The 18240-nt window shown below is 38.8% G+C and overlaps 1 protein-coding gene across 3 annotated transcripts in view; it reads right to left on the bottom strand.

The window, feature by feature from the left end:
- The window catches only part of EEFSEC (eukaryotic elongation factor, selenocysteine-tRNA specific), a 128827-nt gene that overhangs the window by 71430 nt on the left and 39157 nt on the right, over positions 1-18240 (bottom strand). For all 3 annotated transcript variants that reach the window (XM_055805877.1, XM_055805876.1, XM_013304034.3), the window contains exon 4: positions 15197-15361. In XM_055805877.1, the coding sequence (XP_055661852.1) occupies positions 15197-15361 (165 nt within the window). The remainder of the gene's footprint in view (positions 1-15196; positions 15362-18240) is intronic.

Here is an 18240-nt window from a genome sequence, read left to right as displayed (position 1 = left end):
TTAGGCTATCAAGTCTGACATGTTATCCAAGGCAAAGGCTTATTTCAGTTGCTTCAGAAGAAAAACATGAAACCCCAGTACCTTACCAACTGTGCAATAATGAAAATGAGGTTGTAATGAATTCCAATCTAACCCTTAATAGTGGATTCCAATTACCGTGCTCGTAGGAGAAATAAAAATATTGACAAAATATAACACCATTTTTTCTGATAAAATGGTGAACAATGCTGCAAAAAACCTTCCACAGATTTAAATCTACAAAGAAAATCAAGTTCCCACTGAAATTTCTCTCTTTTTAGTCTTGTTAGGCTCCCCCGTACATCAAGGGGTGAGCTCTTACTCTGCCCAGAGGCAAGGGAATTAAAAAGGGATGCTAGTATGAGGTTTAGCAGCAAATAAATAGCTTTGCTGTTACAAATTTCAATAGAAACATTATTAAACTTAGTGGGCTTTGTGGTTTAGTACATATTCTGCACAACTAATTTTTCTACAAGCCTTTGGCTCCATCTGCTGACTTTTAATATTAAAAATAATTGATGAGGCTGAAAACGTTCACGCTTTTGGAACACTTAAGTCCTCTACATTTTTGTAAGTGTGGTTCAAAAGGTATAGCTAAATACCCCAAGTGTGTGGTCTAGTAACATTGTCAGTTAAAATTATCTTGAAGCAGCAACACACCAGTGCTGAGGAGAAGGCACCTGAGGGAGCCTGGGATGCACAAGGGATAAACAAATATTACTTGGAAGACTGGCTGGAATCAGATTTAAGCAACAGGTATACATCTGGATGTTCCTGTCACAGAATCACCCAGCAAAGTCCAAATCTGAGAAGTGAGATTCTGAGAAGACTAATAAAATAAATGGAAGATCTAGAACACAACCCTTGTGAAAGCTTGTTGGAGACATTTGCTCAACACCTGCCTGCACAGATTTCAGCTTCTCCCATTTTCACTGAGACGTCTGCTTCACAGAAACTAAAGCTTGTTGTATTTATGAACAAAAACACAGTAAAAAGATTACTCTGAAGTTTCAAAAGCCCCAATATTTACCTGTTCCAGCTCTGATTTATTTTTCATTATTGCAGAATTCTGATCAGAGTGCTACAAACTCAAACTAGATAGTATTTCCACACAAAAACTTGTACAAGAAAAATGCATCCAATATGCTCTTTAAATACAGCAGGGGAAAGTCTTGGACTCAAAAATTAAAAAAAAACCGCAACAGTTACAGTACTTCATGGCCATTTTTTACAGTTAAACAACTAAATCCATCATTAAATAAAAGCAGCCTGATTTACAGGAACAGTGAGCTCTCACGGCTCCAAGTTATTTGAGTGGTAACTGGAATAATCAGCATCTCTGACAATCTATCTGTTCGCCTTTATGACTATCTTTTAGTACCTGTATTAGAAAAATTTAACACCACATACACACACAGAAAAAACCCAACACACTCAACTTCCAAGACTTCCTGTGACATCTCTGTGCACTCCGAAAAATACTTTCCTCTTATTATCAGTGTAGGAGATAAGGTCAGTGCCTCGAATCAGATCCCACTTGTTAAAATTGCTACGTATGGGGAAGACTTTTTTAACATGCCATTCATAGCTCCTATATCCACCTACCAAAGTCTTAATATTTGACTTACAAACACAGGTAAAAAACAATAGATGGAATCAATTGCTTTTTGCAAGGAAATTTAAGCACACAATGAAGTATTTACTATGTTAAAGTTAAAATTAAACAGAATCTGAACCAGACCCTAAAACTCACTATCACAACGGTGTGAAAAAAGCTCATCTTCATGGCTTTGTAGGAAAAAAAAAAAAAAAAAGAAACCGACAACTCTTCTTTGAATGAAAATACGAAATCCCTCTTACATACTACACACACACACTACAGATACTGCAGTTTCCAAAAAGCTTCTTCTAAAGCTATTTGATGTTTATAATGTCTCCTTCAGAGCTGAGGCTGAAGCTAAGGAATTAATTACAACAGCCATTACTTTCAAAAACCGAAAACAAAACACATGCATACAAATTCCGAACAAAGATTCCCAAGAAATTTTAACAGTATATGAAACATTAGGAAGATACAAGACTCATTTCTACATGGTCATGCTCAGATAAATATAGGTATAGGTCCAATAGTTTCAAACTATACTTATGTAAGAGTTCACATTGGAGAAAATTATCACCACACAATTTAATATTTAGAGATACGTTAAGGAAAACTCCAAGATATAATCACATTTAAACACAAATCTAACTTCTGCAAATACGATTCTCCATATACAGAAAAACAGCAAGAAAACCAGCATGCATACTGTAAAGGACTGTGTATAACTACAAAATTTTTTATCCTATCTATGTATTCTCTCTGTCAAAGTCCATCTAAAAAGCCCTGGCTGGTGTCAGCATTGCTAGATGACACTGAACAAATGAAAGGCAGGATTTAAAACTTCATTTCTGAGCTGATCAGAAGGGACCTTGTCCATCAGGGATAACATAACAAAAAGCAATAATACATTGTTTGATTTGTGGAATTACACTCGCTGTGCCAGAAAACTTTAACATTATGGATTCAAAATAACTAACTCGGCCCACTACACATTGTGGATACCTAATGGCATGTTTTTACAACTGTTTGTAATGTACATGTCAGATGGCCTAAGTCTTTCTTGTGAGTCACACCATAACCACAAAACTATGCCTAGATGTTAAATGGGAAGAGGGAAACAGAAAAGTTGACGTAAAATTTTTTTGTCCATCTCTCTTCCCATTTATTAATCTTCAAATCATCTTGCCAATATTAACTTCATGCAACCTTCACAGACAAGGGTTAGAATCACCCTTACTAAAAAAATAAAAAAGCAAACCAGAAATTTACCACACATTTGCTTTTTCTAATCAAAATTAGAAAAGGAAGCATATGTTAAAAAAACCACAAAAAAAAGCACCTACACCCCAATTTTTTATAAAGCAAACAGAATGCCTACCTTTGCGGTCTCATTTGCATGTATTTAGTAGAAAATTAGTGTAATTTTTAAAAAAACACTGCTTGGGTTCCTGCCAAAATCACCCCTTTACAAAAAAGAAAAAAAAAAAAAAAAAGAAAGAAAATATCCTCAATGCTTCTGGTAAACCACCAAATCAGTTCAGCATAGACATGTTTGAAAAAGGCAGAGGCTACTGAAGCCACAATTTTCTTCCCTAAACATGTTCTTGTTACTCTTACCACCTCTATTAGCTCTATTCCTAACAGTAAACAAAGTTTGCAAAGATTCCCGCCCCCCCCCCCCCCCCCCCGATTTAAAAATATTTAAGAGTCTCTCTAAAGGAAAGCCTCTAAAAAGCCACTGACAGAGCCTGTGATCTCAGGAAAGACAACCACTTATGTGCTGTCTGCACATATCACACATCTGGAAACCGGATTTGAAAATGGAAGTTCAACCACCTCAACAGATAGAACAGGTGGGTAGTGAAAGTGAAGACGAAAACAATGGAAGGACACAAGCAAAAGGAAAGACTCGAAGCAATTCTGAATCTTTTGTACTACAAAAAAAAAAGTGTGTGATTACAAATGTATCTTAGAACCTGTGACTAATCTGCTAGCATGTGCTGCCAGAAGGAAAAGCAGACACACAACAGTTTGTACAGCCTGGAGGTTTCCACCATTTTCCCACTAGTTAGGGGACCGCATGCCTGAGAAATATTAACACATCGGAATAAATTATGTTGAACTTCAATCTTATGTAGCATCTCAGGCTCATGGGAGGGCTCAGGACAAGTTAGGACCCCACTCTGTATCACCACACTGTAGAACTTCCTCCACCTCCACCCATAAGAGATTAAAGTCCTACCCTGGGGCAAAGATACTTAATAACCTCCTCTAAAGCCCAGGCAATCAAGTAGCCTTTGACATGACTGGAATGAAGCATTAATTTGAGGGTCCTTGCCACATTAATACATTTTGTACAAACAACTGTTTCTCCCCTGTCTTGGTTTAACCCCAGCCAGCAACTAAGTACCACACAGGCACTCGCTTGCTCCCGCCCCACCCCCCCCCGTGGGATGGGGAGGAGACTTGGCAGGGGGAAGGTAAAACTCGTGGGTTGAAACAAGAACATTTTAATAATCAGAATAAAATAAAATCATAATGAAAAGAGAGAGAGGAATAAAACCTAAAGGGGGGGTGGGGTGGGGGTAGAAACAAACCATGAAAACCAAGTGATGCACAACACAACTGCTCACCACTTGCTGACCCAGCCAGTTCCTGAGCAGCAATTGGTGGCCCTCAGCCAACTCCCCCCAGTTTATATAGTGAAGATGATGTTCTATAGTATGAAATATCCCTTTGGCTAGTTCAGGTCAGCTGTCCTGGCTACACTCCCTCCCAGCTTCTCATGCACCTCTTTGTTGGCGAGAGTATGGGAAACTGAAAAGTCCTTGACTTAGTAAGTACTACTTAGCAACAACTAAAACCAGCAGTATGTTATCAACATTATTCTTATATTAAATCCAAAACAGCACTGTACCAGCTACTAGGAAGATTAACTCTATCCCAGACAAAACCAGGACATCCCCAAACAAGAGCATCACGTGAACTGCAGAAAAGGAACATGTGAAATAGAAACGTGTCATACAGAACATTCTTATCCAATCACCACCTGATTTCAATTCCCTCCTAAAACTCAACACAAAATAGTCCAGAGTGGGACTCTGTGTTTTGTTTTATTTTTGCAAAGATTTGTATGTTTCTTTGCATTCAGACTAAACTAACTGGTGTTGCTTTGCATTGACTCAAGGGCAAACTGGGCATTTATTTCAGTCTTAATGAGCATTTATTTCAATCCTTTACCAAACATACATACTTGCAAGTTTCCCCTTACAATCCTCTCTCCTGTGGTTTTGTTTTGAGTGTTTGTGGTATACCTGCATATTCCTCATTCCCTGAAGACTTCCAATTACTGTCAACTAATCTCCACAAGGAGGATCAGTGTCTTCAACTAGGCAAAGAAAATACCACATGAATAATACCCATATTTCAAAACTGAACTGATTTATAATAGCACACATTTTTTTTCTCTAAGCCACCACTGAACTTGTTGCAATCTTATGTACTAGGTGCGGCACATCAGACAAAAAGCTTTTCCAGGGATGGTTAGCATAAAAATTTATTGGAACGCATTATATAATAAATACAATATTAAGAAAAAGCAACTACAACATAGTAACTGAAATTAAAGCTGAAGTGGTTTAGACTAATACTGAGAAAGAGCAGAAAAACTTCAAGAGGTTCTGAAACCTCACAAAAACCTGAAACGACAGACTTCTGAATCTTTTTCAGTACCTCTCTTCTCTGTTGAAGGAGAAAAAAAAAAAAGAAGTCTGTACATTTAACAGGGTCATTGCTTCCAATGAGTTAATCTGTTCTCATGGATGATCTCTGCCACCTAAACTGAACAAGGAGTGCGGCCATCTACACCATTCTTTTGCAGAATCTATTACACACCCTATACACAGAATATATCTTAAAAATAGGTTGCCTAGCCAGAAGACAGGTCAACTACTAAATCTAACTTGCACAAAGGCCTGAATTTAAGTCTACAATTTAAGTACTTAAAGATGTATTAGCTACAGCGACTGTTTAAAAGGCTACTTCACCTTTCCTTGTGATTTCCGAAGTGTGAAACGTTTATTCTCAATTATTTATTCATTAGAGGAGAAAGAAAGAGAAGCCAACTGCATTTTACAGCATACGCTTTCAAGCTAATCTTTAGAACCATGAAGAGCCTGGGAGTTTGTAGTTTTCATTTCAGACAGTTGCAAATGAAAATCTGTACCTAGGCATTCGTATCATGTTCATCACAGTGCTATCTGGGCAGCTTACATAATTATATTATTCCAGCTGATATTGTAAATATTGGCTCTCTCTAGTATTACTTTTTCTTTCATTTCAAACTGCATCAGCTATTATAATACAAAGTTATGGGAATACTCTAGTGATGTATCTTACATACAGTTTCCACAACACGTTATTGTCACAGGCATACAACAGCAGATTTGTGCAGCTCATCACCTCAATGTTTTAAGAGCAAAGTCAATTCTCGTAATTTTCATAGTGGTAAAAAAATAAAATTTAGAGTTTTATAAATGGGGCCATCTCAGGAACAAACACTACAAGACATGAAATCCAGAGGACTTGCTATGGTGTCTTAGTAATACTTCAAGAAAGTACTGTGGTAACAGACTAATTATGGATTCCTGGGCATTATGTACTAGTCCATTTTCTTCTGTCTTTTGGTCAAGTTTAGAAGTTTATCTTTAACAGTCTTGGTTACATAACATTTTCAATATTCACATGCTTTTTTTGCCAGTGCCCAGATCTGAGCAGAACTTTGTAATATGCAAACCATGGCTTAGTTAACGTAGCACTTGCTGAATTGTTCTGCTTCTTAAAAGCCTGATCAAAAGAGGAATTTTACTGTATATGGATGACCAAGGAAGAACAAAATGTGACATTCCCTTCCTTCACCCCGGTTACTGAAATTTTGCCAAAGCCTCCAGCACTTGAACTTCAATATTTAAAACATGATAGTTGCTCACTACCCTAACTAAGACTACTCGTACTAAAGTTACATTCACAGCAGGAATGCAATGCAAAAGCTATGTTTACCATATAGGAGGCTACCTTTCCAATTACTATTCAAGCATTCCACTAAGATTCCTGCTCAAACGGTATGTGTACGTGCATGTGGGTCTGTTTTCAATTGAATTGAGAACAATTTTACCTGATAAATTAAAAGAAATAAAAATAAAGTTAATGGCCTGGCAGCAGCAATGCTTAAGCAAACAAGTTATGCAAACACAAACCAGCCATCCTTTGCTTTAAAAAGTTACCATAAAATTTAAACAAAAAGGCATCTGGATGAAAGTTTGTGATTACTATAGCAATGTCCATTAACTTACGTTTCAAACTACTCTTGAACCTTAGGGTACACAAACCCAAAAACACAACACTTAATCACTGCAGCAACTGCTTGACAGGAAATATGTTACCCTACTAAGCCCCAGGACAACATCCATGTTTTTGTTCAGTTGCATCCCAGTCATGGCTCAAGTCGTCTTCAGATTTTTCTCCTCTTGTACACAGCTTACAGGACTATTGCTTAGAGCACCCACTTTAGATGGCTCCTGTGCTCCTCTTCAAACTATAAATGCAAGACACGTAGCCTTAGGAAAACAATAGCTGGCATATTCTGTGGAGGAGGTATCGGAACTGACTTACTCATCTTCAGAAACTGCCCTTGAGAGGATAACACCACTCAATGTTTATCAGGTCTTGCTCTTTCTCCCATCAGACCCACTCTAGCTTCAGCCTATGGTAACAACTTTAAAAATGCCACCTCAAGGTTTCTCATCTGACCTTGACTGATGGTGGTTTCAAGCAGCAGAGGTTTCAAGCCAAGATGTACTCGAGGGGAAGGGAAGTACACACAAGCACATTGTTACTCAAGATTGCAACAGCTGAGAGAAAGGAGGGAGAAAAGTTTTTGCAGCCTGTGACATAAGTGGAAAAGATGAGTCACTTTGAAGAGCAAATGTTGAGACTAGAAAAGAAGCTAAAGATGGAAATAGGCAGGAAAAAGTAGAATAAGCAGATGAGGGAAGTTAAAGCAATAGAGAAATCTGAATATCAGGTATCATCTTAATAGCTATTAGATGTTTGATTTCCTTTTCAACTTTGCTTTGGAGTTGCAAACCTACATATTTATCCTTAACTACATTGCCCTACTGAAGCCAAATGGCTCATAAATGTAACATACAAGAACACATTCCATGTGTCCAGCTGTAGCACTTTTGTACTGGGACACCAAGCTTTTCCATCAGATCCAGCAACCCAGTACGTTGGTAATTCCAAAAGACCTACAGAATACTGAGCACCATAGACTACACGTGGAAGTCACATCATCCAGCAGTCTACACTACTCACGAGAGCACACCAACGTGGCATGCTAATGGTGACTATGCCTACATATACGTAGAAGAGTGCACACAGTCACTAATGAAACTATTACACTTCAGCTCCAAAACCAACCTCAGAACAATTCTACCTGTATAAGTTTCTTGTTAGTCCACTGGTTCCCTGTTCTTCACCTCAGTTTCCTTCCCACCTTGTATTTCTGTAACAACTTTCTTCAGCTTTTCTAACAGTTCTCATGAGACAAATTATTTTTTACTGAAATCTGGACAGAAAAAACATAGTTTGATTTATCTAAGAAAAACCAGTCATTGTATCAAACAAAATTGTGATTTTTTACCTCACACAGTATTCATCTACTCAGAGTCAAGACAATCCTGTATTTATTTCTCATCTTGTATCCCCATTGAACAACACACCAGTTCTTAGGCAATAACAACTCTGCACTCGTTAACTATTAAGGCATAATTACCTGCATGTCAATAGCACAAATACACACTTTGAATTATCTCGTGCATTAACTACAACCAGTCAACACTGCAGATAACCCTGAACAAGCAATCAGTACCACGCAAATCCTGCAGAAGTTAAAAGTCTACCTTGGCGAACAGCACAGTTTCCAGCAGTGCTGCACTTCTATGTGGAGCCTGGATGCCCAAACTCATTTAAAGATAGTTTAAGTGGATGGAGGCCATGTAGAAGTTACACACAAATCTCTTCCTTTTCAGATCCACTGAAGGAAGAAACTTGGATATTTTGGACAAATTTTCTCATCCATTAGAAGGCAATCTGTATCCCAACTGTTTCTAGCTGGAAGGGACCACAGGGTACATCTAGACCTCCAAAAAAAGCTGCAGATTAATTTTAGTATTTGAAGAGTTAACTGGCCAGCACTGACTAGGCCACTTTTCTGCCTACAGAGATCACATTAGACACACAAGTTCCAAAAATACAGTGTATGGTTTAGATTAGCACTGCTCAGGTTGGCTGCTCTCCCCTGGCTTCCTTCCCTTCTGCTCTGACCTAGTATAAAAAATTTAAAATCCCTATGATATATAACGAGCTCCCTTTCTATTACGTATTATCCCTGGTCCTGAAGAAAACAAACCTTAACACACAAAGTACTTTATCTTGCTCCCTCTTATTACTGTATCTACATGATACTTAATAAAAAAACTGCAAGTGATAAGAACTAAACCACTGTACTTCAGTAACAGGTAGTGAAAGAATTGCAACATACAAATCTCCTCCTGACCATTTTTATTCCTGAACCTTTTAAAAGTCTAAAGTTAACTAGAAATATATTTTTTAAAATACAAAATTAAAATAGATTCTGTTCTTTGGGGTCTTGGGTTCTGTGATGGGGGTTTTGGGGTTTTTTTTGTTTGTTTGCTGGTGTTTTTTTGAAGACACAGTGTTGGTTTGTTTTTTTTAAATGTGTACTAAAACAAAAATAAAAAGCAAATCAAAAAACACACAGTAAAGTTACAAACCCATACATTGAAAATGAGGGAAATTATCTTTAGAAAGAGCTCAGCATCTGCTACTCTTATTCTCTCAAGAGATCAAGCCCAAAAAGATTTGAGAAGTTTTTACTGCCAGATCTAAATTTCATTCCACAGGCACTGGATCAGGTCTTTAATCCTTTACTTAACCACAAAGAACTGTGCTGAGGAGTTTAATTCTTCCAAAACAACTGATAATATCCCAAATGTTGAAAGCGGAGTACTTTCCAGTATAAGCCAAATCCTGCATGTTTTGCTTTTAAGTAAATGCCACAGCAGATGCAAAACCAGTAGGATTCACACTTGTTTTCTAGGAAAGGAGAAAATCTCCAAAAAACACAACTGTGCTTTAGAAGTGGCAGACAATTACAGAAACACTTTAATACTTGTACTGAATTAAACCGCGTGTATAAAATTAAGTGTATATGTTTGATTTATTGATTGAGGATTTAAGATTCTTGTACTTTATCACCCACGTATTTTAATATGCGTTATGAACTGCCTTTTCACGATTTTAATCAGTAACATTTAATTGATTCTTCCCCTAACCCAGTTTTCTGAACCGCCCTTCTTCAAAGCATTTCAATGAAACGAAGATGTTCAAGGCCAACCAGACTTCATCCCCAGCAGAGGAACCATAGCATTTTATATCTACTGTTACATGCCTCATTGTTGGATAAGCCACAAAGACATACATACTGTTATATAGCTGTTTATATCTACACTGGGCAAGAAAAATTCAAGGAGCATTGGAAAAAACACATGGAATAAACAGTATTCAGACATACTCTCACAAAATTTTGCAAGGGTTCTATCTATTTGCAGTGCAAAAACAATCAAGATATCCTGAAATTTGGAAGGGGTATATTATGAGGTCCAAATAACTCAAAACGATAGTGGTGAAAATTAAAGATTTCACCATGGAAGTCCACATATAAGTGTCTTTGTGATCCAATTCAGTGGGGTTTGATCCAACTTTTTCCGAGATTTAAATGTTCTCTGGCAAGACTTAGCCGTGCAACTGTGCAAGTAGTCCTTAAATACACTGAAATAAGTTCTTAATACATTTACATACTAAAGCTCACTGCTCAGAGGTCTTGGGACATCAGATAGGCTGAAGTACTCGTGGGCAAAAGCAGATATATCTGTTATGATTTGAACAGTTACAGTGGTTTGAAGGAAAAAGTCTTGCAACTCCTATTTGGGTTATTCTATCAGACATTGGAGACCTTTTTTGTTGGATGAGCCATAAAAACTACAGAATGTTTGTCAAAAAACAGACCAAGGTTATCTAGCCAACAAAGCAGCTTAAGAAAACCAATAATCTATCTCTTTTCCTAAGGTGGAAGTATATGAAGCCATGAAGCTCCTTGGTGTCACACTTACAAAATGATGCTTCTTAAAAGTTCATGAAGTCAACATAATTTGACAGCAAATAGGCCCTTGCCAAGCCAGAAACCACTGCTGGTTTAAACTGACAGTCTCATTTACTACGAGAACTGAATAGATAAACAGAAGCAAGTTTCTTATATTTTTCATATTTGATGTCTCTGGTGTCCTCTTGAAAGTATATCAGAGTACTGGAACACCTGGATGACTACTCTCCCACTGCAAGAGAAGTGTTTCATAAATACGCCTGCAACTTGAGATTGAAATGCTCAACACTAATAGTGGCAATTGTCTACTGCAAACCTGAGGGATGGTGAAGGTTGGAGCTGGTATGACTGTTCCTCTTCTTTAATGATTACAGCTCAACCACACCTAGCAGACAAAGAAATCTGACAGTGTCTAAAGAAGCATCTCCCCAGGTCAGTCCAATGGTTGGGTGTGCACACGATTTATTACACAAGAAATAACTTTGTACTATATTACACCAGATCCACTATTCAGCTTCCCCACACAGCAAAAATTCCCACATGATCCCTACATAAAAATATCAACATAACCATTTAACAATAACACAGCTACTCAGCATTTAAGGTGCTCATGAACTTCTGACAAAAAGCAGTACAAACTGGCAGCATACTGTACTTTTATACAGGCTCCAGTAAAGCTACTACCCACCACCAGCCATTCAGCTTGCATCAACTTGCTCTAACATCTGTCAGTAACCACACCAAACAGAACAAATAGGAACTTGACTATAAAGCAAGAAGAAAAGTTTCTACTTTTTACAAGTTCTGAAAAAAACCCACCCAACAGTGGTCCTTGTACCTGGCTGCCACATAGACACTTTGTGGCTGCTGTACACTTGCAGCACTTGATCACAGTTAAGGCAACGCTGAGTCGATACTTTAATGATGACCAGATTTATATCCTTTAACCATGCACATCTATCTCTGCCTCCTTACTCAATTCAGACTTGACCTCTTCTATGATCTTTCACAACTCTTAAGACAGAAAGAGTAATTTTTATTAACCAACCTGGCACATTTTCTGTGCCCTAAAGTATCTTTAAAGGAATATCAGTGTGTTACCATCTGCTTTACCCAATCTTCCAGTATTTCTAATGTGCTTGCAGCTGTGCAATCCAAAGTTAGAATCACTAACACTGGCCAGAAGGAAGACACCATACAACAATCTACATTACTCTTCACATAAGGATTTTTTTTTTGTTGTTTTAAGACAACCAATGGTAAGAACAAAAGTCCTGGTTCTTGCCTGGGTTTTTTGCCCTCTAAGTAGCTGCTGTTCTTAAGCTACTAAGGCTTTTTTTTCTTCACCTGGATAAGGCAGGCAAAGATACTTTCCCATACTGAAAAAAAATCATTCCTTTTTTAATTAAAGTATGCTATACAAAGACATAGCAGCACAGAATTTGACACTCATGCTCACTTAAACTAAATTCACTACACAAAATATACTTAGACAAATATTTTGAAGTGATTACCACCAATCCTATCAGTAGAATAAAATTAATTTTATTTTTCAAAAATCCTTACTATTCAAACCCCAGGAACTTCCACAAAGCAGAAATAAAAATGTCACGAGTTGTTACAGTTTATAAACTGGAAGACTGTAGACATTGAAAGACCACTGAAATAATCTTAAAGGACATTCAGAATTCTGCCAACACTATGTTTTTGCTGCAGAAATCCTAGGTTCATGCTCTTCAAGGTGGATTTCAAGTGCTAGTGAGCAAATATTACTAACTCAATTGGATAGTGAACTGTTTGCTGTGTCAAAGCTTTTTTGCCAAACATACACATATAATTTTTCTTTTTGCTATATGCATAATCAACCCCAGATGGCAATTTACATAGGCAACTGCATAAAGGAATCCAAGCACTGCTGGTGCTCTCAGCCTCAATCAGAGCAAGCATGGGCGTTTGAGAATGTCACTGTTTATTTTTAATTGCTGTGTCCCTCCTTTGTGCAGGTTCAAGCGGTCAAAGATGTCGAAGTCCATTAGTAGAACTGGAAGGTGATGCCACTTCATTTGGTGAGAGGGTTCTTCAAATTTAAAAAGCAGCTGGTTTGTAATGTCCCTAAATGCCCAGTGGGCACCAGCTGTCAATCTCAGTTACCACAGGGTCAGGGCAAAAAAAGGTCAGATAGAGTCATAAACCACAACGTGTTGTGAAATGTGCTTCCTCCATTACCTTGTAGGCCTGAGAAAGGTTTGACCTTCTATAGGTATCCTAACCCAACTCTGCATGATGCTAGCAGGGGTAAGTACAACACACAACTCAAATTTACAAAAGTTGCTTCCTTTTACTGTGCCTTGGTTTCCACAGCTGCACAATACAAACAAGAATATTCACAAGCTGCAGTGGCAAAAAGCAAAATGCAAAACTCTGCCCACCACTATTACCACTCAGAGAACGGACGCATCTTTTACTTCACACAAGACAGCAGAAGGATTAAATCATCAACAGCAATTGAAAATATCTAAAACTGTGAGGGATGCTGTTAATGCCATAGAGACCAAGGAAACTGGCTTCTCTTTGTCAATCACCTGTTTATCTACTAATTTGCCTTTCACTTCACTGCTCCCCCAGTCACTTGGGAATAAAGCATCTTTTAAAATCCCACTCACAACCTTTCCTATTGTCCTTTTAAACCATTTGCAATATGCAACTTATTCACTGTACTTTTGTCATTTTCCCCTTTATACTTATACAGATTCTCAAAGAGCAGACTAATTCCTAAACATATTTCTCCACAACGTTCTTGGACTATACATGAAGAGCTGAACAGTCATTTCCAGATATAATCTAGTTACACATTCTTTCTTTGCAAGAAATAATTACTCTGATCTGTCTCACCCCCATCTCTCAGTGCACAAAGCTACAGGAAGTTTAGCCGGTGCTATGCCAAACAGAAAGTAGCTAACTAGCTATGTCAGGGCCCCACTGGGCAGGAGCCATCACTCGGCACTCACTAGCCTTGTACTCCTAACTACTTGCCCCTCCTTGGACTCCTTGTGTAGGCAGGCCCAGGACAGCAAGCAGAACCTAACAGAAATGGGAAGGAACACTGGCAAGGGGAAAGCAGGAGAGGCTGAAACCAGAGCTACAATCCCAGCAAAGCATATTCCCTGCAGGAACTACAAGTGTGACTCCCAGAACGGGCTGCATGCTGCAAATGAGAATATAGGCAGTGAGGAACTCCACTGGGAAAGCAGACACGATGCGGTACATGTGCAGATCCCTTTTATTCAAAGGACAGTATAATATAAACTAGATAGCCACAGGTATCGCAGAAGAGGCTGACCAAAAGTTAGTTGACAGCTATCAGCAAAATAATTCAGGTGAAACCAGAATACCTCACTTAATCCTTCACTTGCCCACAAAGTACAGGCAAAAGTGAGAAAGCAGAATGTTCACTCAGAAGAATAAGGTCCTTATAGTAATACAATTTGACGATAACACTGACAGCACCAAAAGGGTCCCATCCAGGTTCCTTCAGCCAAAAGTTGCCTACTTTCAGAATGTAACCAGCTGTGTCCATTTTAAGTGGCAGCTGCAGAACGTTCCACAAGTCTTGACTCTTTTTGGACAATTAATAAAGAGGGAGAGTCAGAGCAGTTCAAATCAGCATTTGTGATATAGGCTTTGCCTGTTCCAAGCATAAAGTCACCTTGTTTTCTTTTAAAGGATGAACATATTTTAAAGAAATAAAATAGCAACAACCGTTAAGCAGCTCATAGGCCACTAAAAGGCCTCTTGACTTCCTACAGGCTCTCCAAAAAGCCCAGCAGCAGCAAGCCACCTACTGCATCCCAGCAGTTCTCCCAGAACATGCTGGCATCAATTAAAGCCCTAGCAATCAAAGAGAATGTGCATCAAGCATTTCAATGTGTTCTCCTTGTTATTTCCTTCAGTTCCAGACATCTCAGGAAGCCTACCTCCTCAGATTCTTTTGCAAGCCTTCTCACTGCAGCATGTCCCAAATTAATGTCATGTCACTCAAACCTTGCTCAGTCCTTGGGCACATCTTGGATACATGCCCACCTTGCTTTTCTGAATTTGAAAGTCTAACATGCTAATTCAGGTCAGTCTTCTCTCTTCTTCAACTAAAACTGAACAGGTAACTTTACTGGCTGCCTTATTTAAAAATCTGTCTCTTCCTATTATAAGGTGGCTTATAGTAGAACACACAAAAAAAGAAAATAATTGAATAATTTCCAATTGGAAGAGAACACTCCCTTCTTTGTTGAGTGTCTTTCTATCAGGAAAACTGGGGGGAGTGAAAATGAGAGACTCACCTTCAGGGCAGGAATCTCCACATTGTCACCAAGGCTAACAGAGCCAGAAAGAACAGTCCCTGTCATCACTGTGCCTTGACCCTTGATAGAGAAACAGTGGTCAACTGCCATAAGGAAGTTTCCTGAGGGGTCTCTTGATGGCAGGTAAGCCTGGGACTTCAGGACCTGGGGAGGGGGAGGAGAAAAAAAAAAATAAACGACAGGTAAAAGCTGCATCATGCCTGGGTGAAAAGTCATGACAGCCATACAGCAAAAGGCAGGCAAGCGGATGATTGATTGAACAAGCTTGCAGTTTTACTGATTTCAGGCATCTCCCAATGAGCTCAGAACGTACCAATGTCAAATTAACTGTGTGCACCATAGGAGATGCACACTTAGCAGGAACAGTTCGATTTTCTGCCTTAGAAAGATTTGGCGCTGCACATTTAGCTTGGTTAGCAAAACTGCATTGGCGATAAAGTTGCTGCCAAACTCAATATAAACACTGCAGCAAAGCAAAGAGAAAAAAATATCCTGCAAGCCCCCCCCCTTCCTTTTCTTTTCCCTCTCTCAAAAGCACAATTTTACAGTGCATTTTGCTACTTCAGCTTTTTTGGATTTTGTGAAAATGAACTTGTACACAGATATTAGTGTCCCATAAAGCCCATCCTTGCCTCCCTTCCTGAAAAACTACTATACTATGTTAAGTTTTCAAAGTCAACTTCCCCTTCAGATTTCTGTTAACACTTCTTGGAAGATCAAACCACTAAGAAAAATAGCTACATGAGTACCATTTTCTAGGGAAATTATCCAAGTTTAGGATTTCTGTTTTGCTGACAAATATGATGTTTCTTAAAATGTATTATCATCATAGACAGAAGACCTTATTTATAAAAATGCAGTCAGGTACCCAACAGTATTTCAGAGGAAGCAGTTCACCCATCTCAAATCACTTTTGATCTCTGCGTCTGTTATAACATCAGCATATAAACTTGGCACTGCCTTTAATGCCTGCTTTAAGGTCAGAAACGGCAGATTAAGCCCAAGTTGTAATGGCAGAACAACAGAGAGTGTCACTTATCAAGGACAGAAAGGATAATACCTTGAAGCCCAATGGCAGGACTCAACATTCGCCAGCTCTTCTAATATTAGGTCTTAGTTGACAGAAACAGCTGCAACATGGGTATTTTCTTCAAAGGTTTTTAACGCAGGGGAACATCCCTGTGCATCTACCCAGAACCAGATGAAGACAGAACTAAGGACCTGCCCACCTCCACTTCTCTAGACATTGCTGTGGGCAGCCTCACTCTTGCTAAGTCTATTCTAAGGCCATACCCACATCACACCAGCATGTCCATCGCAGGCCACACACACCTGGGAGGCAGTGCGACATTCAGCACAGAGCAGCTACGTAGAACATCCTGCCTCTGTACAAGCCAGGCTGCACTGGGCCAGACATCCCTAGATTTTTGACAACCAGTGCTGCACCCTAACTTCAGCAATCTACAAATATTTTAAACCTGGCAGCATCCAAAGCATCCAAATCAGACCTTGAGAAGTCTGCAAAGAATGATGCCTTTCTTTTATGGCTACTTTCTGCTGTCTGCAAATAACAGTGGCACTCCTCCAGGGCAAAGATGCTACTTTTCCCTAAAGCTTATTCACAGAAAGGGTGACAAGTCTACTACAAGCTATAAATTGCTCTCAAACAGCTATTTTAAGTCTCCGGCCCTTCACAGTACGAGATTCATGCCATATAACTTACTGTATAACTTATGAAAACCTGAGAATTTATCCCCGCCTCCAAAAAAACCCCAAACTCACACACCCAAATACACTGCTGGAACTAAGGATACCTGTGAAGCATCAGTTTGCTTAAAAGTTTTCTCTTGTACATATGGGTCTGATATGTTAGTTATACAATCATGTATAGGGTTTTTCCAGGCCCTACCTCATTCAAGACACAGGGTAAATCCAGGCCATTCTTTTCTCTTTTGCAGATGTGCAAGGCATGCAGTAAGCAAGGCAGAGTATCACAGAGAAAGATGGTTTCATCAGGAAGGCAGGTGGTGCTCCTCTAGAGAATGAATTCTACGCTTGCTTATGCCAGAACTCCCATGTATCACTATTCTCTTAAAAATGAAACTTTTCACAGGTAATCATCAGCTACATGCCTCAGACTGTCCAAACAGAAACCCCAAATCTTAACAGAAGTGCCAAGCGCTCACAATTGCTATCAAAATTAGCACGTACTATGATCTGAACACAAGCATGTCCCAAAAGAGTTCCTAGTTTCCTTAAATTTGGCAACCAAAATTAGTAAACTCAGTGGACTTAGCCCCTTTGTGCCTCAGCTTCCCAATCTGAATATAGATTAAAGTCACCTCTACACTTCCTGTAGGTCTTTTGGAAGTAAATTAACTGTTTGCCAAGTGTTCAAGACCACAGTGATGTGTGCCAAAGAAAAGTCCAGGAGGAAATTAATTACTTTGAATGCACAGCGGCACTTGAATGGAGTCATGAGGCCACCCAGAGAACAACGAGAATCAAAACAAACTACAGACTACCTGCTCACTATTTGAGCGCTGTCCATCCTGTGCAAGGAATGACGTAAGGGTTGTTCAGAATAAAGAATCATGCACTTAAACACTGGAGGATAACAAACACACAAAGGAAGGAGACAATTCCCAACATGTAACTTTTCAGTGCCTGACTACATACCTTTACTGTTTTCTTAACTGTGGTACAACTATAAAACAACACCTACCAAGGATTTGGCAGAATTTTAACACTATTTAATTCATTATGCTTTGTAATTCTTTACAAATTTAAAACCAATTTCACCACATGTGATAGCTGTTTCTTAAGACAGCTGTTCAAAGGCACTGAAGCCTAATAGCTGAAAAAGGAGATCCACTTTGGGGACATGCAACCTCAAGTCCTCCACTCACTGGAAGGGAATCCCTAAAGAAAACTGACATAATGCAGGAGCTCCTCAGCTCTAGATACTAATACAGTGTACTCCAAAAGACTTAAAGAATAACATAAAATGTGATGGAACTTTT

This window comes from Falco peregrinus, chromosome 5 (genome assembly GCF_023634155.1).
Source record: "Falco peregrinus isolate bFalPer1 chromosome 5, bFalPer1.pri, whole genome shotgun sequence".
NCBI classification, from domain to species: Eukaryota; Metazoa; Chordata; class Aves; order Falconiformes; family Falconidae; genus Falco; species Falco peregrinus.
Note: the sequence above shows the minus strand (reverse complement) of the source record. Positions and strands in the feature narration are given on the sequence as shown.